This window comes from Miniopterus schreibersii, assembly GCF_964146895.1.
Source record: "Miniopterus schreibersii genome assembly, chromosome: 4".
Lineage (NCBI taxonomy): Eukaryota > Metazoa > Chordata > Mammalia > Chiroptera > Miniopteridae > Miniopterus > Miniopterus schreibersii.
Window position 1 is genome coordinate 27134835 of NC_138105.1, and position 27152 is coordinate 27161986.

At 41.5% G+C, this 27152-nt stretch overlaps 1 protein-coding gene across 1 annotated transcript; it reads left to right on the forward strand.

Annotated features, from left to right (window-relative positions):
* Nucleotides 1-2166: 2166 nt before the first annotated feature.
* On the forward strand, nt 2167-27108 carry KPNA7 (karyopherin subunit alpha 7; the record flags this gene model as incomplete). Its single annotated transcript, XM_081134037.1, is given in 11 exon segments — nt 2167-2232; nt 3897-4025; nt 12937-13019; nt 13445-13713; nt 15050-15132; nt 17902-18165; nt 19830-20063; nt 21483-21665; nt 24683-24829; nt 26995-27060; nt 27064-27108. Coding segments are annotated over 11 exon segments (1569 nt in total).
* Between the last annotated feature and the right edge of the window lie 44 nt (nt 27109-27152).

A 27152-nucleotide genomic window follows, 5' to 3' on the forward strand; every position in this document is an offset into this window, starting at 1 on the left:
TGAAACTGGTTATTACAGCAACTAGAAAACTCTTTTGAGATGATTTTTTAAAGAGGGTCATAATTAATGGCAATGATTTACCTTTTGGTCAAAAAGCAACTCTTTTCTTTTTATGGGGCACAATTTGAGATTACTTAAAAATAGATGAGAGGATATTGACATAGTTAAGCTCTGGCCTGAGCTTCCAGGGCTGAAGTTGTCCTGCAGTACATTTCTCCTCTTTCTGATATTCTGCCTTCTGATGTGTTGATGGAGGTAAATCTGCCTCCAGCTTGAACTTTTAATTGAATTAATCTAAAATCTGAGATTGTTCTAAGCTAATGTCTGTGAGGTGCTTCTCCTGCTAAATATACAGCAACTGAAGGACTATGGATGTCACAGAGGCCCCTCTACTCTGCATGGGGGGTGGGGATTGGGGAAGTGGCCACCATGACCTTGTCAGCAGAATGGTTGAAAACGTCCTTAATGTCCTTTGAACCGGTCTGTCACTCTCCACTTCTCCCGTCGGAGCTGTCCTGGGGGTTGTCAGAGGGATTGGTCAATTCCAGGAAGTCATTTGCGTTTTCCATTTGCAGATGTGCAGACAAGTTGTATGCTATTCTTGCCCAAGCTCCCAAAGAGACTAATGCTTTAAAACGGGCAAAGTCACCACAACAAAGCCTCAGTCAACATGTTCTCCTGTCTTGCTGTGGATGGCTGGTAGTGCTTTGGTCTTGAGACTTGTCCCTGGCCTGGTAGCTGGCCGTTACCTAGTAGCTGGCTGTTTCAGTAGAGACTCTGAAACTGTTCTGTTGTTCTGTCTCCAGTTCCATTCTTTCTCCTGGTCTTTGGCTGGTTCTCTTGGGCCCTAATATGAGTATCACCAAGACACAGTCCTTGTGTTGCTCTCCCATAGAGTTCATCTCTTCTTAAGACGTCAGTCTTGGCTTTCTACCCACTTATGGAATTCTTCAAGTTGTCTACATTATCCTTCCAAATTGATATGTCTAAATTAGTCCTTCCTGCCAAAATTATTCTCAGCTGTTACACACTCAAGAATAGAGTCAATAGACTCGGGTCTTCTTTGTCTAGCTTTCTCTTTTCTATAGTGTTGTCTTGCCCATTCTGTATACTTGGAAACAGATATTCATTACACACTTTTAAGAAATGTCATTCCCTGCAGCCTTGTAGAAAGTTCAAACTGGCCTGATTTTAATAACCTTCTCTAATTGAGGGTCAATACCCTTTGTGACCTTATCACCCACCACCTTCATCCAACAAATATTTAAGTACCTACTTACTATATGCCATGCATTGTGAAGGGCCTGAAAAATTGTACATAAGACACACATGGTCCTGTTGTCATTGGGAGTAGTGGGGAGGAAGACGCACAATAAACAAGAAAATATTGTGTGGTGGTGAAGAGCTATGGAGAAAATAAAACAGACTGAGAAGGTACTTAGATTCTTGGATGGGAAAGAGTTGTTGGAGAGGGAGTGGGCTGGGGACAGCTCACTCAAGGCATCACCAGGAGTTTAGGTTTTCTTTTAAGATCAATGGGCAGCCAGTAGAGGGTTTTTAAGTGGGAGAAATTACATGATCAGATTCTTGTCTTTAAAAGATCACATGGTTTCTATGTAGGAATGGATTAGAATAAAGCAATGGTAGAAGCAGGAAGGATCATTGGGAGGCAATTGCCATAGTATGAGTGAAAGATAGTGGTGGCAGTCTGCTAAAGAATTAAAAGGAGTGGGTTACATTTGAGACTGTCCTGACCCAAAAAACTGGTGGCCTGGGTGTGGGAAGAGAGGGCCATGCTCCTATCATAGCCTGGCTGGATTCCTTACTGTCCTACACATACAATCTGTGTAGGACTCCTTGGACACAGCCACATGGAAGGGTTCAGCGTTTTATTTCTAGCCTACCCTAGCTATCAAGGGCCCAACTCAAGCCAAACTGCCTCTAAAAGGTGTCCCTTCCATCTATTGGTCCCCTCTGAGCTCCCACAGTGCTCATCACCTGGTGTAGTGATGCCTATGGGAGAGGACTTCCTGAGTCTCTCCATTCCACTGTGAGCCTTTAAGGGCTTAGAACCTGGGTGGCTTTAACATAGTAACCCACACACTGGACACTGAAAATCTCTTTGTAACTGTTCTACCTACAGGTGGTTTACTTCTTCCAGTCAATATGCCAACTTTAGAAGCTCCAGAAGAGAGGCTGAGGAAGTTTAAGTACCGAGGCAAAGACGCATCTGTAAGTATGAGGCAAGAGCTTCGCTCTCTCAAGGACTAGTGCAGTAAAACTACATGGTTGAAATGCATCAAATATAGAGCGGAGGGTGGGGAAAGGGAGTGACAAAGCAAATACAGCAAAATGTTCATTGTGGATAGGTGCGTGGGTGCTCACCAAATAATTCTTTCAACTTTTCTCTGTTTGAAATTTTCATAATAAAATATCAAGAGTGAGGAGGGCAAAAGCTCAAGGACTTAGGAGACAGGCAACTGTGGACTCAAATCAAGGTTCCCATGTGATCTTAGGACTATTTCAGTTTTTTCATCTATAAAAAACAGGGTTGATACCTCCCTCTCAGGGACTGGATAACAGTGTCAAATGCCTGGCATATAGATGCTGCAGCCACTCATGTCAAGTAGGCTTACCAAGAAGCTAAAATGTTTGGAATACAGTATAGCCAACAAGCATGCCTTGTAGAAATAAGACTTGGAAATGAAAAGTCCAGACTGTTCTTCTAACTGCTGGGCTGAGCATGAGGGCCTGGGGTGGGGAGCCTGAGCTGTGTGTGGATTCTAACTCATTCAGTTTCTCTGGGCTCAATTTTCTGGCTCTAGCTCTGTGTCCTACATCTATGTAGTTTTATGTAGTAGATCACACACATCTATGTAGTGTGATATCTATGTGATATCACACAAAGTTGGGTACACCTTGGGAATCCGAAAGACAGCTGAGGATGGGAGAAGCCACTTGGTTAGGGTACTATCACTCTTACACCCTTTCCGACAAGCATGGCTATCTGGCTTTCAAGACCGGTGTAGATTAAAGGAAACCAATTAGAACAAAGGAATTGAACCCTCTGTGTGAAGAGCAGCAGGAAGGGCCAGGAGATGAGACAAGGGAGAAAACACAGGGAGGGGCCACTTAGTGATGGGGCAACAGTGCAATTGGCTCGGTGGGCCCAAAGGCGTTCCTGCCTCGCCATCTAACATCACAGTGACCCTATCCAGCAAGAATTACATGGCTTGTTTAAGGAATCAAAAGTGTCTAATACATGTAAATTTTCTTAAATCAAGAAAGTCTTCAACCTAAAACTCCTCCATCCATATAGGTTAGATCATTTCTCCAGGATTCTCAATACTATAAAGTCTGAGTTTTCCTTGATATGAGAAAAGGGTTGTTTTTATTTTAAATTTTAATCTTCCTCAGTCTGGTGTCCAAGTAAAACTCTTGGGACTGGATTAAGATTTGAATGACCTAGAGAGTGATTCCCTAACAGTGGGAATGATCAGGGACATCTGGGCCTGAGCAGCCCATTCATAGCCCAACTGGATCCCCATAGTTGGAAGGCCCAGGCCTGCCCTTCAGGAACTAATCAGCACCAGTGAAGATGTCTCAGTGCAACAGGACACTTTGCTCAGATGTCTCTACTGCTGAGAATCCTGGTCTGCTGAAGGCATATGTGATCTTCCTTTACTTTGGGAGGAAGACTGACTGTTCTTCTAGATATGGTGTAAGAAAGCAGAGGAGGTCAACAGAGCTGGGACTATTTACTAGCTGTGTGATTTTAATTCTTCCAGCCTGTCAAATCTGTAAAGTGAAATCAGATGCTTTAAGTGTGTTCTAAAGGCTAATTTAACAGCCTAACTTCCCAGCTCTAAGTGCACCAACTTTCTTTCCCTCACTAGATGAGGCGACAGCAGCGGATAGCAGTGAGCCTGCAGCTCCGAAAGGCCAAGAAAGATGAGCAGGTCTTAAAGAGAAGAAATATCACCAACCTCTCCCCTGACCCAGCTTCTGAAGAAGGGACCAAAGGGGTATGTTGGGAATGTGGTGTTTAGAGCAGTTGTGTGTAAAATATAACCTTGGTAAATTTCTCTGGCTTGAAATGTTTCATTCAGAACTTGCAAGCTCTAATCAAGGGTCTTGAAAGAAAGGGGTGGAGAGATTATGTTTAGAGCTAAACTGGTGTCGTCAGAAAGCTAAGGGTCATTATCTTTGTGGCTGTGAGTCTGGGATCTAGGTTCTAGTAGGGGGGAAGTACTGCTTCTAATTGAAAATTCACTTGCTGCCACTCAGCCAGAAACAGGGAATGAGGGGCCATGAAGGTTGCCTCTCAGCAGAGGCATCTAGTTACTCAACACGTAGTCTTGCCCAGGACTTGAATGCTGCCTTCTGTCTTCCCTTCTCCATCCACCCTAACCTCGCTCGATACAAATCCTGGGTTGACTTCCAGGCCAATACTAGTTTTTGTGGTCTTTTCCAGAATGCCCTGACCAGGAGGTTTCCCTTCTTAGAACTCCAATAGCATCAGATCTACGTGCCTTTGTATCTACGAGCCTTTTGTGATCCGACACTGTGTGTCATCACTGCACTCTGCTCTTAGAGGCAGAGAGTGGCTCGATCCAGGCAAGGGGATTTGTTGATGTGTTACCAGCCATCGAACAGAGGGACTGTAGCCATTCTCTGAACTGCTATAGGACTCTAAACTGTACCTCTAGTTAGCTTCATTCTTCTAGAATAGTCCCTGAGAGTCCCCCCACTCCAAGAAAGATGAATCTATGAAAGGAAAGAGTTGTTTTCCTTTTTATCCTATATTGCTATGCCTTTTTAAAAAAACTAAAATATAATTCATGTACCACAGAATTCACCTTTTTAAAGCATATAATCAGTGTTTTTGAGTATATTCACAAAGTTGTACAACCATCACCACTAGCTAATTTCAGAACATATTCATCACTGCAAATAGAAACCCCATGCCCGGTAAGCAGTCACTCAGTCCTCCTTCCCCCTACTTTCTGGTAACTATGAATCTACATTCTGTCTCTGAATTTACCTATTCTGGATATTTTATATAAATGAAATCATATAATATGTGGCCTTCCATGCCTGGCTTCTTTTACTTAGCATAATATTTTCAAGGTTCAGCCATGTTGTAGCAGGTGTCAGTCCTTCATACCTTTTATGGCTGAATAATATTTCGTTGTATGGATATACCACAATTGGTTTATCCATTTATTAGTTGATGGACAGTTGGGCTGTTTCTACATTCTGGCTATTGTGAATAGTGCTGCTATAAACATTTGTGTACAAGTTTTTATGGGAATGTTTTCAGTCCCCTTGGGTACATACCCAAGGGTTCTATGGTAACTCTATGTTTAACTCTTTGAGGATCTGCCTGTGGTAGGCTGAATAATGTCCTCCCACAAATGTCTCCATCTCCTAATCCCAGAACCTATGGCTGTTACCTAATATGATGAAAGGGACTTTGTAGACATGATTAAGTTAAGGATCTTGAGATGGGGAGATTATCCTTGATTATCTGATGGGCCCAATGTAATCACATCAATCATTATAATAAGGATGAAGGACAAGTCAGAGCAGAAGGTTATTTGATGACAGGAGCAGAGATTAGTGTGCTGTGCTTTGAAGGAGGAACCGGTCACAAGCCAAGGAACACAGCAGCCCTACTAGAAGCTGAAAAGGGCAAGAAAACAGATTCTCCCCTCAGAGCCTCCTGGAGGAACCAGCCCTGCCAACACCACAACTTTAATCCAGTGACACGGATTATGAGCTTCTGACCTCCAGAACTGTGAGAGAATAAGTTTGTGTTGTTTTAAGCCTCCAAATATGCAGCAATCGGAAATATGCTGGAAAACTGTTTTCCCAAGTAGCTGCACCATTGTACATTCTGATATTCTAACCAACGCTTGGTATTGTCCATTTTGGGACGATAGCCGTCTAGAGCATGCGAAGGGCTATATTTTTCTGATTTTGATATGTTTTTCTAATGACTAATGAGCATTTTTTCATGTGCTTATTGGCTGTTTGTTTATTTTCTTTGGAAAAATGTCTATCCAAACCCTTTGCTCATTTTTAAAATTAAGGAATTCGTCTTTTTATTCTTGAATTGTAAAAGTTCTTTGTGTATTCTGGATAATAGACCCTCACCAGGTATATGATTTGCAAATATTTTCTCCTATTCTATGGGTCACCTTTTCACTTTTTTGATAGAATCCTTGAAGCATAAAAGTTGTTCATTTTGAAGCAGTCCAATTTATCTACTTTTTTTAAAGGAACTTTTAAAAAATATGTTTTTATTGATTTTTAGAGAGAGGAAGGGAGAGGGATAGAGAGAGAGAAACATCAGTGAGAGAGAAACATCACTGATCAGCTGCCTCCTGCACACCCCCTACTGGGGATTGAGCCCAAAACCTGGACATGTGCCCTGACTGGGACAATGCTCAACCGCTAGGCAACACTGGCCAGATCAATTTATCTACTTTTTGCTTTGCCTGCATGTGCTTTAGGTATCATATTTAAGATCCCATTGCCTAATCCAAGGTCATGAAGACTTATCCTTTGTTTTTTTCCTAAGAGTTTTGTGGTTTTAACTCTTATATTTAGGTCATTGGTCCATTTTGAATTAATTTTTGTAAATGGCATAAGTACATTACGATGGGTCTAATTTCATTGTTTTGCATGTGCATATCCAGTTGTCCCTGCACCATTTGTTGAAAAGACTATTCTCTCCCCATTGAATGGTCCTAACAGCACGTCAAACATTGATTGCCCATAAATGCAATGGTTTATTTGTGGACTCGGAATTCTATTCCATTGATTTACATGTTTATCCTTTCGCCAGAACAACACAGACTTGATTAATGCAGCTTTGTAGTAGATTTTTGAAATTGGGAAATGTGAGTCTTCCAACTTTGTTTTTCTTCTTTAAGATTATTTTGGCTTTTCCAGATCCAGATTTTAGAACCAATTTGTCCATTTTTTCAATAAACTCAGCTCAGCTTTCAATGGAGATTGCATTGAATCTATAGATCAATTTGTGGAGTATTGCCATCTTAACAATGTTAAGTCTTCCAATTCATAAGCATGAGATAGTTTTACATTTATTTAGGTCCTCTTTAAATTTATTTACAATTTTCAGCATATGTGTTATATGTTTGTTAAATTTAAAGTTATTCTCCAATTTTTTATTCTTTTGTTTTTTATTGATTAGAGAGAGAGAGAAAACATTGATTTGTTGTTCCACTTATTTATGCATTCATTGGTTGATTCTTGTATGTGTCCTGACTGGGGATCAAACCCTCAACCATGACCTATCAGGATGACACTCTAACCCACTGAGCTACCCGGCCAGGGCCCCAAATATTATTTTATTCTCTTTGATGCTTTTGTAAATAAAATTGTTTTTTAATCTTATTTTTGGACTGTTTATTGATAGTATATAGAAATACTATTGATTTTCATATGTTAATTTTGCTACCTAGCTAAATCTTGTTTGTTCTAAATTTTCTTGTGTGTAGGATTTTTCTACATCCAAGATGAAGTCATCTGCAAATAGAGATGGTTTTATTTCTTCCTTTCTAATATGGTTGCCTTTTATTTCTTTTTCTTGCCTAATAACCCTGTCTAAAACTTTCAATACTAGAATAAAAGTAATAAGAGTGGACATCCTTGTCTTGTTTCTGATCTTAGAGGGGAAGTTTTCCATCTTTTACCGTTAAGTAAGATGCTAGCTGTGGGTTTTTTGTAGATGTTTTTATCCAGTTTAAGGAGGTTCCCTTTTATTCCTAGTTTGTTGAATTTTTTTTTTTAATTATGGAAGGTTGCTGAATTTTGTCAAATGCTTTCTATGCATTGTTGAGATGATCATGTGATTCTTCCCCCATATTCTATTAATATAGTATACTATATTGATTTTCTTATGTTGAGTCACTCTTACATTCCTGAGTTAAATCCCAATTGGTCATGATATGTAATCCTGTTTATATATTGTTGCATTTTGTTTCCTAGAATTTGTTCAGGATATTTGCATATATATTCATGAGAGATATGGTCTGCACTTTTTCTTGTAATGTCTTTGTCTGGTTTGGTATCAAGGTAATGCTAGACTCATAGAATGAGCTAGAAAGTTCCTTCATCTTCTATTTTTTTGGAAGAGTTTATGGATTGCTTTTAATTCCTCTTTAAATGTTTAGGAAAATTCACCAGTGAAGCCGGTCTGGGCCTAGGCTTCTCTTTGTGGATTTTTTTTTTTTTCATTAATGGTTCATTTGTTACAGGTCTATTAAGATTTTCTATTTCTTCTTGAGTCACTTTTGGTAGTTTATGTATTCCTAGGAATCTGTCCCTTATTTGATAACCTCATTTGTTGTCATACTTTGTTCATCTAGTCTCTAATCTTTTTTCATTTCTGTAAGTTTAGTAGTAAACTAAAATTTCATTCCTGGTTTTAATCACTTGAGTCTTCTCTTTTTCTCTTGCTCAGTCCAGCTGCAGATTTGTTTTTGCTGATCTTTTGCACCAACTTTCGGTTTCATTGCCCGCCCATTTTTCTATTCTTTATTTCATTTCTTTCCTCTCTAGTATTTAATATTTTCTTTCTTCTGCTAGTTTTGGGTTTAGTTTGCTCTTATTTTTCTAGTTGTTTTATTCTCACCTGAGTATATATTTTATTGATTTATTATTATTATTATTATTATTATTATTATTATTATTATTATTATTATTTTAGAGAGAGCAGTTTGGAGAGAGAGAGAGAGAAACATCAATCGGTTGCCTCCCGTACACACCCCAACAGGGATCAAACCCACAAACTCTGGTGCCCTGACTGGGAATCAAACCCACCACCTTTTTCCTGTGTACAGGACAATGCTCCAACCACCTGAGTCACATGGGCCAGGGCTCTACTTTTTTTTTAAGGTATAAAGTTAGATTATGGATTTGAGATCTTTCTACTTTTTTAATATATGGACTTATGGCTATATGCTTCCCGCTAAACTCCACTTTAGCTGTATCTTATCAGGTTTTTATGTTGTGTTTGTTTCATTCATCTCAAAGCATTTTCTAATTTCTCTTGTGATTTCTTCTTTGTGTCTTTTAACATCTACAAATTTGTGAATTTCCCAAGTTTTCTTCTATTATTGGTTTCTAATTTTATGCCCTTGTGGTTGGAGAACATACTTTGCATGATTGTGGTCCTTATAAACTTGTCGACATGTTTTATGTCACGTGGTCTATCATGGAGAGCATTCCATGTGCCCTTGAAGAGAACATATATTTTGCTATTCCTTACTGTAGATGTCTGTTAGGTCTGGCTGATTTGTAGTGCTGTTCAAGTCTTCTATGAAGTTGTTGACATTCTACAGTGGTACCTCGGTTTTCTAATGTAATCTGTTCCGGAAGACCCTTCGAGTTGTGAAACGTTAAAAGCCTGAGGGATCAGCAGCCAACAGCTGGGCTGCAGGATCTTGCCCTCAGCGGAAGCCGTGTGGCATGTTCGACTTCCGAGGCATGTTGGAGAACCGAAGCATTTATTTCCGGGTTTACAGTGTTTGTAAACTGAAATGTTCGTCAGCAGAGACGTTCGAAAACCGAGGTACCATTGTATATAGTTGTTCCATCTATTATTGAGTGTAGGGTTTGATGTTTCCAACTGTCTATGTTGGATTCTCTATTTCTCTCTTTGATTCTGTCAGTTTTTGCTGCATGTATTTTGGGGGTTGTTGATAGGTGCATATATGTTTATAATTATGTTTTTGATGGATGAATTGACTTATAAAATGTCATTGTCTTGAGTAACAACTTTTGTCTTAAAGTTTATTTTGTCTACTAGTAATATACCCAGTCCAGCTCTCTTTGGTTATATTGTTTTCAATTCTTTTATTGTCAACCCATTTTTGCCTTTGAATCTAAAATGTGTTTCTTGCCCGCCCGGGCGTGGCTCAGCGTTTGAGCGTCGACCCAGGATCCAGGAGATTGAGGTTCGATTCCTGGTCAGAGCACATGCCCGGGTTGCGGGCTCGATCCCCAATGACTCTCTCATCATGGGTGTTTCTATCTCTCTCTCCCTCTCCTTTCCTCTCTCTGAAATCAATAAAGATATATATTTTAAAAAAATTAAAATGTGTCTCTTGTAGACAGCTTACAGTTGGATCATGATTTTTATATCCATTCTGTCAATCCTTGCTTTTTATTGAGAATGTTTAATGTATTTACGTGTGCAACTGATAAAAATAGGATTTCTGTCTGCCATTTTGCTATTATCTATGTCTTATGTTTTTTGTGCCTCTATTTCTTCATTACTGTCCTCTTTTGTGCTAAATAGTTTAATATTTTAATTTCTGTTTCTTTTGCTTTATTTTTTAAATTAATTTTTTAGTTTTTTTCCTGGGGATTCTTAACATCTTAACTTATAACAATCTAGTTTGGAGTAATATCAACCTAATTTTAATAGTATACAAAATTTACTCCTATATAGCTTCATTCCCTCCCACTTCCTTTTAGTCTTATTGTCATACAAGTTATCTCTTTATACATTGTGTGCCCATAAATATAGATTTATAAATATTGCTTTATGCAGTTGTCTTTAAATCATGTAAAAATGTTATAATAAAAAACATTAGTATTTTTGTCTTTTTACTTACTAATATATATCTTTACTGGTGTTCTTGATTTCTTAAATATAATTTTAATTTTCTACTTTTTAGTACCTGAAGAACTCTTTTTATACAGAGGATTTGCTAACAACATATTCTCTCTGTTTTTGTTTATCTGGGTATGTCTTAATTTCCTCTTCATTATAGTTTGTTGGATATAGAATGCTTGCTTAACAGTCTTTCAGCATTTAAGATATGTCACTCTGCTGCTTTGTGCTTTTTAGTGATAAATCAACTCTTAATTGTTCTGAGGGCTGGTGCATGATGAGTTGCTTCTCTTTTGATGATTGTAAGATGCTCTCTTTGTTTTTTGCTTTAAACAATTTGATTATATGTCTATGTGTGGATCTCTTGGGTTTTTCCTATTTGGGATTCATGAAACTACTCAAAGGTGTAGATTATTTTTTAATCAAATTTGGGAAGTTTTTGGAAACCATTGCTTCAAATATACTTTCTGCCCTTTTCTCTTCTTTTCATCCTTTTATGCATCACATACTGGTATGCTTGATGGTGTCCCGCAGAGCCATAAGGACCTGTTAATGTTCATGTTTATTCTTTTTTATTTATCATCCTCAGACTGATCTTAACTGACCTGTCTTCAAGCTTAGTGATTGTTTATTCAAATCTGCCCATGAGCCCCTTAGTGAATCTTTTATTTCAGTTCTTGTTCTTTCCAATTTCAGAATTTCTAGTTGGTTCTTATGTATAATTTCTATCTCTTCATCAATATTCTCTATTTAGTGAGGCATCATTCTCATACTTCCCTTAGTTCTTCAGGCATGGGTTTTTTTGTTTGTTTGTGTGTGTGTGTGTGTGTGTGTGTGTGTGTGTGTTTCAGGCATGGTTTTTTAACTCCTTTGAACATATTTAAAGTCTTTGTCTAGTAAGTTCAATATTTGGGCTCCTCAGGGACAGTTTCTATTGATTTTTTTTCATGTGTACATGCCATATTTTGCATGTCTTGCTATTTCTTTGGCAATGGTCACTTTCAATAATATAATGTGGCAGCTTTGGGCATCAGATGCCCTTTTGCCCATGGTTTTCTGTTGTTGCTGATTGTTTGCTTATTCAATGACTTCTGAACTAATTTTGTAAAGTCTGTTTTCTTTTATGTGTGGTCACTGAGTTCTCTGCTTAGTTAGCTCAGTGACCAGCTAATGATTGAACAGATTTCCTTAAATACTTGGAACCGAAAATTCCCCAGTCTTTGCCAAGGAGTTCGGTGTGCATGTTGGGGCATGCCTTCAATACTCCACCAGGCAGTTGACAACCCTGCCTTAAACCTCCACTTCCTGCTTGCACAGAGCCTCAAAGTCAGCTGGAGATGAGGGCTCAGGAACTTCTCAGTTTTTTGTAAGCATGTGCACAGCCTATACATGCACATGGCCTTCTAGGTTTTCAAGACTATGTCAGAGCTTTCAAAGCCCCAATGAACATCTCATCTCCCAGATTTTCCTTTTAAGTCTTTTGGTTAGTCTATTGTTTGCCCCCAACTCTTATTCAACACCTCTCTTTCTAAAAGCAACTGTGAAGTTAAACAAATTCCTCTAATTACTTAAAATAAATGCCCCCGGGGGGGGGGGGGGAACTTTTGCACTGAGTAATATCTGAGTCAAATAAAATACAGAAAACCTTACAAATGGGATCTCCCAGGAAACTACCAGACAGGTCAAATAATAATTTATGGGAATAAGACTTTTGAAAAGCACTAACACATTCTGCCTCCTCCAGTGGCTACTGAGTTGTTGGTTCCCAGGGCTAGCACTGAGCCGGGAATAGCTGGGAATAGGGCAAAGCACAATGCCACAGTACTCACTGGCTGAGATCTAGACTTTTTCTTCCATAAACTCTTTTAAGCTTAAGTAAAACAAATTGCTGCAAGCCTTTGGTCAGTTTCTAGAGTTCTGAAAAAGTTGATTCTGACTATTGTCAGTTTTCTTGTTGCTTTTATTGAGAAGAGAATTTTTGGAGGTCTTTACTCTCTCATTTTTGCTGACATCCACTGGCATGTTCTTACTGCAAGTTGTAAAAAGGTTCTGGGGATCCAAGCGATGATAGGAATCACCTCTCCCCCAGAGCATGAGGAACATCCCAGAGATATGTGAGACCTATGAGACCAGCAAATATTCCTCTCTCCCTTAATACAGACCAGCGTGCAGATTGAGACATATTCTTCATGCCAGCCTGTTCTAATCAGATAGATGGATAGACTAGATGACCTTCACAGTTCTTTTTAGCAGAGACTCTGACCTGAATGTGTGTCTCCTTGCAGGTCAGCCTCACACTGGAAGAAATAATCAATGGTGTGAATGCCTCAGATCCAGACCTATGTTTCCAGGCCACCCAGGCAGCCAGGTATCACCAGACTGCTGCTGTTTACAGGTTCATAGTTAGAAATGAGCTCCAAGGGCCCATTTGGTTTCTTGGCAGTGGCAAAATGCCCACAAAATATAAGAAAAGGCGAGTCCATCCAAAAGTGAGACTCAGTATCTCCTCTACACTGTCCTTGAGAACAACTTACGATATACAAGTGTTGTCAGAGATGAATTGCTTAATTTAAATTGGCCTCTACAGGAGTCTTCGTGATAGATAATACCTGAAGGGAAAGTGTTGCTTCATCACTGCAAAGTGCTATAGGCTGAACTCTAGGATATTAAGTGGCTCTGGCCCAGCTATTTGTCTCATGTGATAGTTAGGAATGCCAGGAACATCTATAAAGGAGGTTCTTAATACCTGCTTCATGAGACTTGGTTTTTTTCTTTTTCTCTTTCATTGCAAAGGAAAATACTGTCCCGGGAAAAGAACCCTCCTCTAAAACTGATCGTTGAAGCAGGGCTCATTCCCAGGCTGGTGGAGTTCCTGAAGTCATCGCTTCATCCCTGCCTGCAGTTCGAGGCGGCCTGGGCTCTGACCAACATCGCTTCAGGAACATCCGAGCAGACTCGAGCTGTTGTGGAAGGGGGCGCCATCCAGCCCTTGGTGGAGCTCCTGTCTTCCCCCCACATGACTGTGTGTGAGCAGGCGGTGTGGGCCCTTGGTAACATAGCAGGTGAGACTCCATTCAGGGGGCTGAGAAAATAGTGGGCCAGGCACGTGGCATGATATAGGAGTCCTTTGGGTAGTATTGTGGACATGACACTTGAAGTATAAATGCCTAGAAAAGCTGAAGAAAGTACAACAGGCTTTTCCAAAATTCAGAGTCAAGTTCAGGGGCCATAAATTGAAGCTATAACCAGATAATGCAGTATGTCCTGAGCTACAGGCCACCTAGGGACATTTGCCAATACCAAGCCTTATGCCCTTAGGTCTTAATGGCTACAGGAAAAAAGGACAAGCTTTTGGCTTATGCAGTATTGGGGGTTTTGACAGCTGCACTACCTCCAGAGAAAGTTGCCAAGGGAACATACAAAACAGTGTTTCCTTAGCTTGGGGTAAAAGTCTCCCCTGAAAACACAATCCTAAGACTGGCCTTATAGGTTTGAGATGATGCTGTATTACCTGTGGGGTCCAGGAAAGCAAAAGCTGGGGACTTAGTGCTGCAGGGCTGGGAGGTCCCTGATTCTTGGCTGAATATAAATATAATGCTCTCTGGGGGAAACTAACTCAACTGGGTCCCTCAGGATTTTGACAAAGTGAGATCAGCCAAATATTAGCAATTTCAAGTCCAGAGAATCAACAATCCACAATAGCTGGCTGAGTCAGCAGAAACAGTGTGATTAGACCCCCAAGGACATCAGATATTGGGATTAGCAAGAACAGAATATAAAATGAGTTTGCTTTTGAAATGCCTGCAGAAGTAAAGCACCTATTGCAGAGACTTTGTCTCTCATTTTGAGTGGTTCAGTAAGGAACAGGCAAAATTGAGTTGTATGATATAACTTATGCCTTGCCTGATGGTTGAAGAATTACAAACTGAAACTTGAAGGGTCTAGAAATATGGTGTTCTAGTCAAAGTCACTGATAGCCAATGCCTAACACCTATCCATCTCCCAGACTTTGTTCTGATGATTTGCTTCTAGAAGTTACTCCCCTGTGCCAGTCTTCTGTGAAAACAGTTTGGTCTGCAGTGGCCTTCATCTTCCTGAGAACCATGCTGTAAAATGCTATTAGCATTTAGAAAGCACTGCCTGGGCCCAGTTCCTTTATGGGTCCACAGACTACTTATGGCAGTTGCTGCTGTGTGGGGCCTGCTTTCACACCAGGCCTATCCACCCAGCCGACATGTTCAAGACTCAGGATCAAGTTCATGACTACACTCTCTACTTGCCCAACCCCGGGAATGCGTTTTGGCCTCTCACCCTTTGCACAGACTTTTAAAAATTGGTCACCTATCCCAGGATTCTCTTTGTTCCCTCTTTGAATGTCCTGTTCTTACCTATTTGTAGGTGACGGCCCAGAATTCAGAGACTTTGTTATCTCGAGCAATGCCATCCCACACCTACTGGCCTTGATTTCATCAACCATACCAGTGAGTGTCTAAATTAGAAAACCTAGCTGGTAACAAGTTCCAAAGCTGGGAAATTGAGGAAGTATTTCCAAATCAATGCTAGGTCATGTGGTCACCGTCTGGCCCCATATGACGGCAATTATAAAGAAGGCCTAGAACTGAATATCACTTTGGGTAGAAATTGATCCAAATTTGTCCTCAGTAGGCAGTAGTGCTGACCTTTCTTTTGAAAGCATTGGAAGTTTGCCGCTTACAATCCTGCAAAATTAGATGATTAAACTCTACCATTCAAGGGGCATAAACAGAATCAGTGGCTCACTGGTTCTGTTCCTAGATAATAAGGTTTAGGTTTAAAGATTAGATGTGATTAATGTGGCACCCAGGCTGGATGGCTCAGTTGATTGGCGAGTCGTCCCATACACCAAAAAGGTTGTGGGTTCGATCCCTGGTCAGGGCACAGACCTAGGTTGCGTGTTCCATCCCCTATCAGGGCACGTACTCGAGGCAACAGATCAGGGTTTCTCTCTCACATTGATGTTTCTCTCCCTCACCCTTTCCCTTTCCCTCTTCCTTCCTCTCTCTCTAAAATCAATAAACATTTCCTTGGGCGAGGGTTTAAAAAAAAAAAATTCGATTGATGTGGCAACAATAGAGGACTCCATGGATTAGAAATTAAATTCAGATTCTACCTTTGCCTCAAACAAAAATGAAGAGAAACCCTGGCTAGTATGGCTTAGTTGGTTGGGTGTCATGCCGCGCACTGAAGGGTTGCTGATTCGATTCCTAGTCAGGGCACATGCCCGGGTTTCAGGCTCGATCCTGGCGGGGGGTGTGGAGGAGGCAGCCAATTGATGTTCTGCTCTCATGTTGATGTTGCGCTCTCTCCCCCCCCCTTCCTCCCTTCCTCTCTCTCTAAAAATCAATTTAAAAATCTTTTTTAAAAATGAAGAGAAAATAGCTTCCAAAAGCCAAGGAAATATACACCCAGCCCTCAAGACGGGAGAAACCTGACATGGTTGAATCAGTGAAAGGCTGGCATGACCAAGGGAGTTTGCAAGGAGAAAGCAGTGTAATATAAAAGGTAGGGCAAGGGACTTGGACATCCTGGTGGCAAAAGGGAGCCTTTGGAGGATTTCAAGACAGGAAGTTAACTGGTCTGATCTTTGAGAAAGACCCTCCTGGCTGCTTGCTGAGGATTGTAGCACAGGGAGATGGTGAAGCAGATGGACCTGGGATGCTGCTGTGCTAGACATGAATGTGAGACAGAAAGAAGCAAGGGGGCCCCAGGTTGTGGCTTAGGTTCTTTTAGATGACTATCCTAGAGAAATGGGAAAGATGGAGGGAGAAAGGATGAGAGTCTTAGTTGTACATATGAAGTTGAAGTGAGTGAGAGGCACTGTTGCAGCAACATCAAGTAGGTGGATATGTAGGTCTAGGTACTTGCGCACACATATGCCATCCAGCAGGGCAAGATCAACTAGAGCAGGGGTCAGCTGCTTGCTTTTGTAAATAAAGTTTTATTGGAGTATAGCCATGCCCAAATCTTTATGTATTTATATACATAATTGTCTGTGACTCTTGTAGTGTTACAAGGACAGCGTTGAATAGTTGTAACAGAGACCCTGTGGGCTCATAGAACTGAAAATATTTCCTGTCTTTACTGTCTGGCCCTTTACAGAAAAGTTTGCCCATCCCTGACTAGGTTCTAGGAGCTCTGACATTCATAAGCCAGGCAGAGCCTGCCAAGAAGATTGAGGAGAAACATCCCATACAGCAATAAAAAAAAAACACAGGCTTGGTTTCACAGATGCCAAGAAGGGAACAGCTGGCAGCTAAATATGACCAAGAGGGACAGTACAGAAAGCAGCTGTGGGATTAGTGACTTGGAAGAAGCTGATTTCATCACTAACCACAAAGAAGTAGGTCAGAAACCAGACTAGGAAGGGTAGAAGCACAGATTGGGAGCTACAAGGTAGATAGTGAAATACAGATGCCTCCTTGAGGATAGACTCTGAAAAACAGAAGCGGGGTGATGGCTGCAGAGGTGTCAAGGGTAAGGGTTGAAGGTCACAGTGTGTGTTCCTATACCAGCGGGAGTGATCCAGGAGAGAGGAGTGATCCTGGGGACAGAGTCTTTACAGGTGAAAAGTGATGGAATTCAGAGGCAAGGTAGGAAGACTAATCCTCGAAAAGAAGATCAGAAATGTTGCTATGACATTTTGGTTATAGACTAGTGGAAAGAACAAGGAACCCCTGCTTTATCTTTGTTTGGCCAATGAAAAATGAAATTAGGTCATCAGTTGAGTTGAGGGGAAGGACATTTTGAAGAATATAAGGAAATCATCTAACATTTGAATGGGCAGCATAAAGCTCATTCTCTGCGTCCCTAGTATACCAGGTGTCCCAAAAAATGTACACACACATCAAGAGCTGATAGCTCAATTTTGAAAATGAAATGTATTTTAATAAACATTCCTTTATAATTATTCAAAGTGTGTGTATGCATGTTTTGGGGACATCCTATGTATACACTACTACCTAGAACAAATTTCTTTTTGTAGCTCAAATTCTTTGGCTCATGCTAGTCAATAATATTGATCAATGATGGCAAGGATGCACTGGCCTTTGCATTTTTTCTTCTTTGCACCTGATGCTAGAAGAAGTCTTTTTTTTTTTTTTTTAATTATTTATTTGAGAGAGAAGAAGGGGAGGGCGAGAGAGAAACATCAATTTGTTGTTCACTTATTTATGCATTCACTGGTTGATTCTAGAAGCAGTCTCTTGTTACAGATTACATTTCTGCGGAACATCACGTGGACCCTGTCCAACCTGTGCCGAAACAAGAACCCGTACCCCTGCCGAAGAGCCGTGAGGCAGATGCTGCCGGTGCTCTTGCACCTCCTGCAGCACCAGGACAGCGAGGTGCTCTCTGACACCTGCTGGGCCCTGTCCTACCTCACCGAGGGCTCCAATGAGCGCATCGGCCAAGTGGTTGACATCGGGGTGCTGCCCAGGCTGGTTCAGCTCATGACCAGCTCCGAACTCAATGTCCTGGTAAGTGCCCCAGGTCTTGTCTGTCTCTGTATGGGCCTTCCGATTAGAGCTGTGAGTCATATTTACTTTAGCAAGTTCTGTTCTTTCCCCACCCCCTGGTTTCCACACTCCGTTCTCAACCTTTACCTAGAACAAAGCTTATTGTCTGCATTTCCTTGGTTTCTACTACTCTAGCCAAACACTTGAATCTATCTTGATCCAAAATCCTAGTGGGTATTAAGTAACGTACTTTTTTCTTAATCAGATAACTGGAAATTATAGAGAGCACCAAATTAGAATTGCCTATAATCCCTTCACCCAGTGAACTATCCTTTTGTGGCCTTTCCTTCTAGTGGTCTATGTGTGTAGATGTTAACAAACTGGCTGACAGTGTGTGTGTGTGTGTGTGTGTGTGTGTGTGTAATGTAAAGCCCATGCAACATTTGAATTTCTTACTCAAGTATAAAAAAAATTCCATCTTATCCTCTCCCCAGTTTGTTCTCTAAGACTACTTCAGATATAGGAGAAAAGCAAATAAAACCAATACCAAATACTTTGCTATGTTATGAAACATGTCACTTACATAATATACTTCTTGAAAATGTCTTTTAAAATGTGGGTGCCCCTTTTGATTTCTATGCCTAATACTATGTATTATGCAGCCTTAGTGATCATCTGTTCTGAGATTAGCGTAATATTCCTCAGCTGTCAAGGTGAGTTTGGGGAGAGTGCTGGTAGCCTGGAAGTGCGAAGAGAGTATCTATAAGAAGTTGCTTATCCTGGGGGTTTGGGGGCAAATTGCCAGGCCCTGCAAGGCTGTGCTTGGCCTATAGCACCACTACTACTTCTCACATGAGTAGCAGATACCCAGTATAATAGGCTAGGAAAATTCTAGAACTGTTATCTCTCACTAAAGTCTGTAGGAACCAAAATAAATCCAAAATCAACCCACCAAGGACAGTTGTCTGGAGCCCAATCGTAGACCCATCCTGGAACCCTTCAGAATTGTTGAGGGGGTTTGTGAATATATTTTAAAAATGCCATTGGGATCTCATTAGCTCCAATAATATATACAACAGAAACTTGACTCTGGTGCTAAATATAAATTCAATAGATATTGTTACATTATAAACACTACAATCAATTTAGCCGTTTTCCCAATGTAAGGATATAAAAGGGAGAACATCATTTCTTTTTTTCTGATTGGGTTTTTTTGTTTGTTTTAAATACATCTTTATTGATTTCAGAGAGGAAGGAGAGGGAGGGAGAGAGAGATAGAAACCTCAATGATGAGAGAGTCATTGATCAGCTGCCTCGAGCCCGCAACCCGGGCATGTGCCCTGACCGGGAATCGAACCCCGATCTCCTGGATCCTAGGTCGATGCTCAACCGCTGAGCCACGCCTGCGGGCGGGAACATCATTTCCTGATAAATGTATCCCCTTCACCTCTATCCTGCTTCATTCTCTGCTGGGAAGCTGGCAAGCACCTTCAAGCTATATAAACAGCCGCCAATGTGCTGAATTAATAAGGGTCATGGATGTCGTCATTGGTCACAGGCTTCCAGAGAGCCATCGGCATAGCACGCCTAACGTCTGGGAGGGCACAGATCTTGTATGATTGTCGTCGCCTTCCACTGTGACGCATTTGCAGTACTTGATTACACTTCTAGCCTTGTTCTTGCAGACGCCCTCTCTCCGCACTGTGGGGAACATCGTCACGGGAACCGATGACCAGACCCAGGTGGCCATTGACGCGGGCATACTGACAGTGCTGCCCCAGCTCCTGCTGCACCCCAAGTCCTCCATCCAGAAGGAGTCAGCCTGGGCCCTGAGCAATGTGGCTGCGGGGCCGCACCAACACATCCAGCAGCTGATTGCTTGCAACATTCTGCCTCCCTTGGTGGCTCTGCTAAGGAATGTAAGTGGCACACTCAGTGTCTATGACAAAAGGCTACTTTCCAGCTGGCCCTGTGTTGAACTCCTTCAGGAACTCACACACATGCTCAGAAGCAAATTAATTGAGACCACAACAAAACTATGACACATTAGTGTCCCAGCTCCACTGCCCCCCAGAAAAGGAAAGGGCATCCTGTTTGGACAACCCATGGACAATTTAGATGACTGAACAAGCATTGTTCAGTGAAAAGGTGGCCTCACAGCTCGAATATCCAGAAAAATCTTGAGCCGGTAAATAGTGTTAAAACAACGTGCCATCCACTTTTTACTTGCCAAAAGAGGAGGGAGGTTTTGTTTTGTTTTGTTTTGTTTTGGAAGGAAAACCATATCTGGTTATACTGATATTATACACTGAAGAATGGTGGCCTTTTCAGAATCAAATCACATTGATGAAAGTGATAATATATACAGAAAATCCAAATATAAAAGTAGATATACAACAAAGCTTCCTCTTTCCTCCTGATTTCCACTTCCCTTCTCCAGGACAATCACTATTATCAGCATTTCTTTTCACCACCTTCTCCTGAATGAGCTATGTTTTTCTGTTTAGGTGTTTCTGCTCTGAGGTTGGATGGTGGATTCTCAGGTTTTCATTAAGTATGAGAAACTAGGCCAGGTGTGCAACCCAAATTATAGCATCTTCCAAGCTATTAGACACTTCCTAACCTGTGTTCTACTGTGAGTCTGTCTGTACTCTAGTAAGAAACATCTAGCCATGAATCAAGAAGTAATCTTGTTTCAAACTGCCTTCTGAACTAAACTTGCTTGGAGCCATAAGCTATTTGTTTTTTTATTTTTGTTTTAAACTGTGGTCACAGTTTTCCCCAGCCACAAAATGGGAATAACTTCTTCTGCCCAGGGACAGTAGGATCCATAATCATTTACTCCCATATCTCTGGAAAAATGCCTTTTATAAATATAAGGGATGCATTGAGTGATATTTCAGTGGCCTTCCTCTGTAACCTCTGGGCTGTCTCTGTCACCAAGATCACATTTGTGTGCTTAACTTTGTAGCTATAGCACTTCTTAGCCAAAGTTTTATTAGGGCAGAAAGACTAGAAATGTAGACACAGGCCACTATAACCTAAAATTCCAAGCATAATTCCTAATCTATATTGATTACCTAGATTGGTTTGTGTTGGTTCTATTTTTCCCATAGCCTGAGTTAATGAAACGAGGCTGTTTGAACTTAGAACCTCCCTCTAGAACCCCATATAAGTCTGCTTGCCTCCTTTTAGGCTTCAAGTCCCCAGGGTGTTCTATGTAAATTGCACATTTAGTCCTGGCTGTCCCCAGCCTATCTAGAAACTGAACCAAGTTAGCATTACTATATTTAAGTTCTTCAGGATCCGTACAGAATGTAAATGTTCTCTTTCTGCAGGGAGATTTTAAAGTCCAGAAAGAGGCTGTCTGGACAGTGGCTAACTTTACAACTGGGGGCACCATGGAACAGTTGATCCAGCTTGTCCACTCTGGAGTCTTGGAGCCCCTGGTGAAACTGCTCACCATCCCAGACATCAAATTTATTATCATCATCCTTGACATCATCTCTTTTCTCCTCCAGGTGAGCTGTTCTGAGCAGGTCGGTTTCTAAATACCTGTCTCCAAACTTAAGCCATTTAATTTGGTTCTTAAAACCCAAGTAGGATTCTCTGTCTTCCCGACTCCCCTGCCTCCTCCCTCTGTGCATCCATCCTACAGATAACAGTAACGCAAGGCCTTGCAAAGAAGGTAGGTTACCTTTGTCACATGAGTGTCTTGTGCCCAGCACTGTTTTAGCTGGTCAGGACGTGGCCAGGGCAAGGTCCTTGCTCTCACAGAGGATATGTAGTAGTGGGGAGGGGAACAGACACAGGGAGGGAGTTATAGATAAATATAGCAGACAAAGAGGTGGTCACTGCAGCTCAGAGTGGCGAGGGGACGGTGACCTCTTACGTGCAGTAGTTAGGAAGAACTTCTCTGAGGAATAACCGTTGAGCAAAGCCTCAGAAGCGAGTGAGTCTTGTGGCCAGAGCAGAGGGAAGGTGGTGGGAGGGCAGGCTCGAGGCACCCAGGGGCCAGATCACAGAAGGTCTGTGAGAACTTCGACTTATCTGAGTGAGCTGAAGAAACCAACTGAAGGTTTGAAGGAGGGAAAAGACGGCCACATGGGTGGCTCTTTTAGAAAGCTGAAACATCGGATATCCTGGAAGGAGCTGCAAGAATACAGACTAGAGTTCCTTTTCCATTCATCTGCATGGCTAAGAAAATAGACTACAGAGCCTTGAATTATAGCTCTAGAAAAGTCTTATTTCTGAAAGAAAGGGAAGTTAAGGCACTGTTTTTTATACTATTTGCCTCAGTTCTGTATGGCTGCAAACAAATTACCCCTTGGTGACTTAAACACTTATTATCTCACATAATTTATTGGGTTAGGAATCTGGGAGCAACTTAGCTAGATGGTTCTGGCTCAGTGTCTCTCATGAGGTTCAAGATGTCATTTGGGGGCTTTAGTCTCGTCTGAAAGTTTGATCGGCTTCCAGGATGGCTCACTCATGTGCCAGCCAAGTTATTCTCACCACACGAAACCTCTCCTGGGACTGCTGGGGTGTCCTTACGTGATGGCAGCCGGCTTCCTCTGGAGCAAGTAATCTAAGAAAGCCGGGTGGAAGCCCCCGTGTCTCTTATGGCCTACAAAGGAGGTCATTTCAATAACACCCAGTGGTTACACACATCTGCCCTGGTTAACGCTCACACCAACACAAGGGCACGAATACTAGGAGGAAGGGACCACCTGGGCCCATCTTGGCTATTTATATACACCTGGTATTTTATATACAACTAAGCCTTTTGAGAAGTTTCAAAGTAACATGAGGGAACTCCTTTTGAAAACTCACTTTAAGCACCCTTTTCATGTGACTGTCTTGGAAAGAACTGACCTGATTCAAGAACAGATTTGAAACACAGCCCAACTAGGCACTGAGACTTTGAGCAAATCACACAGACCGTGAGTAGAGACTTGGCGGCCAACAGCCTAAGTTGAACATAACAAATTTGTAAAAGCAAATTTGGGCTCTAGAAGTTTTACTTCACTGGCTTCATTTAAATTAAACGCTTGGGATTCTTTCTCGGGAGAGTCTGGGCAAACCCCATCTGGTGGACCGACCAGTTCAGGCCCTGGATCATCTAGAGGTGCTTGGTTCAGTAGGTTAGAAAGATAGAGACGGGAAGGAGTTCAAATAGGCAGCAGGTGTAGCTGAGGCTCTTTGAAGTAACTTTGGGGCCGTTTGCTGTTAAGGTTCCAAATCCTTGGCCGGGGCTCCTGCTGCCCACGTTCCAGTTTTCTTTCTGAGGCTAACCTAGCATGTTGATTCCTGCCCTACTTTCTTCACCCAAATCCAGTCACTCACAGGACTAAAGCATATCAGGGCTTAGGCATACAGTGCAAACTGTCATCAGGTAAATAATGGGGCCCAAAAAATTCAGTTTGACCCATAGGAGGTTTTTTATTACTGCTCACGAAATAGCGAGCAGAACCCTTCCAGATATGACAGCAAAGGTTTTTCACCTTCCTCCACTTCCCCCAGATATGCTGTTTAGCTGAACTATTCCCTCTTCTCATAACATGCAGCTCTTATTCCTTCAAAACTTCATCCTCGCCATTTCCTTTTTTTTTTATATGTTTTTATTGATTTCAGAGAGAAGGGAGAGGGAGAGAGAGACATCAATGATGAGAGAGACATTGATCGACTGCCTCCTGCACACACCCTGCTGGGGATCAAGCCCGCAACCCGGGCATGTGCCCTGACCCAAATCGAACTGTGATCTCTGGGTTCATAGGTTGACACTCAGCCACTGAACCACACCGGCCAGTCCTCGCCATTCCTCCTTTTGGGAATGTCATTACCCTATGACTGAGCCCACACAGTGTTGTTCATTAAGAACTTGTGTTACTTTCCAAGCCTTCCGTGCATATCGTCTATAATTTAAACCTCTGATCATTTACTAGATTATACTTTCTACACCATAACAATTATTTACTTGTCTCTCCTGAGCGTATGAGTTGCTTACTCTAGGCCTTCTCTGAATCACATCTGTATCTCAGTTTCGTGTGCCTCGCCCATCGTCCATGTTCACGTGCGTGAGCGAATGAATAGCCCTGGGTGATAAATCCCGTGACCAGCATTGGGTTAAATCCTCTCAAGTTATTCGTTTCCAGGGACTTCATTATTTGCCATGGTGTGGCTTTTGTTACTGAGGGTCTCCCCTCTCACCTTTCAAGGCTTTCAGGGCGTGCAGGGCCAGAACATCTGTATTTACGTAGCATTACTTGAATGTTCTATTTCAAAATAATTTCTATTCATTAGAAGGGGGATATCTGCTAAACAGTGGTAGCGATGTGTTTATGGATGGCAGGCAGCATCTTCAGCAAAAGAAATACTGTATTTTTTCAATGAAGAAAAAAACCTAAGTACATATAACGTAAGTATGCAAAGTGGGAGGAAGACCGTGCAAGTCTAAATGGATTTGGGAAAAGTGAAGCTGCAGCTGCCCATTCGGGAACCGGGAGCCTTTGGTCACTTTCTCTCCTCTTGCCCCCAGGCAGCAGCGAAGCTTTCCGAGAAGGAAAACCTGTGTCTTCTGATCGAGGAACTTGGTGGGGTTGATAGAATCAAGGCTTTGCAGTTCCACGAGAATCATCATGTTGCGCTGACTGCTCTGAGCATCATGGAGAACTACTTTCCTGAGGTAGGTGACTTCAAGTGTGAAGCCGCGTCCGTACCCCCTGGTGGGCCACTTCAGCAGGTGATCAGCTGGCAGGTGCCTGTGCTGCTCAGACAGGTGGCTTCTCTCGGGACTGAGCTGAGTTGCTCCCCCAGCTGAGTTGGGCCACCTGCGAGCAGCAGCTTTCTGGCTCCTGGGAACTGTCCTAATCCCTGGAAACTTCTAACAGACATTTGCCCTGTTGCCTCCGGTTTCAAATATTCCTTTTTTTTTTTTTTTTCCTACTTGACTCTTTTTAGGGGAGGGCAGTAGTACAGGAAGGGATATGATATTAAAGTGGCATTTTATTGAAAAAAATGCAGACAACCAAGGCAGGCCCAGCTTTTGAAAACCCATTTTGCTGTTTACTGCATTTTTTTGTCTCTTTCTATAATACAGTGTTTGGGGATGAACTCTACAAAAGCCTTTTAAGTTTTCTGCAGGAGCTGGGAATAACGATTGGATAACATTAAACATTTTTTAAAACTTTTTTTTATTGTGGTAAAATATTCATAACATCAAATGTGTACCATTTTAACCATTTTTAAGTGAACATTTGGTGGGATTAAGTACATTCACAGTACTGTGCAACTGTCACCACTGTCCATCTCAGAACTTTTTCATCTTTCCAAACCAAACTCTATATCCATTAAACACTAACTCCCATTCCCCCTCCCCAGACCCTGGTAACCACCATTTTTTACTTTCTGTCTCAGTAAATTTGACTAAGTACTTCATTTAAGTGGAATCATATAGTGTTTGTCCTTTTGTGATTGGCTTATTTCACTTAGCGTAATGTCCCAAGGCTCATCCGTGTTGTAGTGTATGTCAGAATGTCTTCCCTTTTTAACACCAAAGAACATTCCAGTGTATGGATATATCACATTTTGTTTATCCATTAGCCTGTCAATGGACACTTGGGTTGTTTTACTTTTGGGCTATTGTGAATACTGTTGTTATGAGCTTGGGAGTGCAAATATCTATTCAAGTTCCTGCTACCAAGTCTGTTGGGTATAAACCCAGAAGTGGAATTGCTGGATCATTTGGTAATTCTATTTTTAATTTTTTATGAACCACCTACTGTTATCAATAGTGGATACACAATTTACATTCCTACCAGCAGGGCACAAGGGTTCCCATTTCTCAGCATCTTCACCAGTACTTATTTCTCTTTATTTTTATCATAGGCATTCTAATGTTTGTGAAGTAGTATCTAAGTGTGGTTTTGATTTGCATTTTTGGTAGATATTTTTCATGTAAGGAAGGTGACCTCAAAGTTTGTATGTGGCCAGATCAACATGGGAGCTTGAGATTTATAGAGTGAGTGATACTGTTAGGTGTCAAACTTGATTCATCAGCAAAACCCAGAGCCATACAATAAATGTGACCAAGATGGTGGTTGGTGCTAACCAGAGGCAGCTAATCTTGGTTTGGAACCAAGAGGATGCTCTCAAAGCAGAGAAGACTCAGAGCAGTGACTAGCATACTTTGAATGTAAAGCTCTTATGAAAACCTTATAATTAGGAGACTTGTCCCTTAAATAGGGTTTGTATCCATAGGACTCATCTAAGGGCTCCAGGTGAAAAACTTCTGATCTAGAAGTGACAGCTACACCCACTGTATCCTTCCAGTAAGGCTAGTATTCTATGTATCAAAAAGCATTTAAAAATAAGCCAGGCACAAAATGACAAATGCTGTATGATTCCACTTACGTGAGGGACCTAGAGTAGTCAAACTCATAGAGACAGAAAGTGGAGTGTTGGTTTCCAGGGGCTGAGAGGGCGAGGGGAAAGGGAGTTGCTTGATGAGTACAGAGTTTGGGTTCGGAAAGATGAAAAAGTTCTGCAGATGCATGGTGGTGGTTGCACAGCAATGCGAATGCGCTTAACGCTGCTGAACATGTCCACTTACAAATGATCAAAGATGTTAAATTTTCTGGTATGTATCTTTTATCACACACACCAAAAAACTGCATTTAAGATCCATCTCAAGAAATATTTCAATACTTCCCTCTTCCAAATTCTCCTCTAAGGAAGCCTCGAGGCTAATTTAGAGCAAATTCTAATCCACAGAAGACGTTAAGGAGTCAGTTGGGTGGTAATGATGTGTTGAGAGCCTGGAGGTGTAATAGTGTCTCTTCTCCCCTGAAGGAAGAAGAAAATTGCACAATATTACGATCCTTGGACCAAGATCATGAATTCTTAAAGCAGTTAACATAGAAATGCCAAAGCTCCACAACTTCTAAACCAGGGACTACACCCTGAAGGATAGCTTCTTTAAGAAGCAGCACTCGTATATTTTGGTGTAA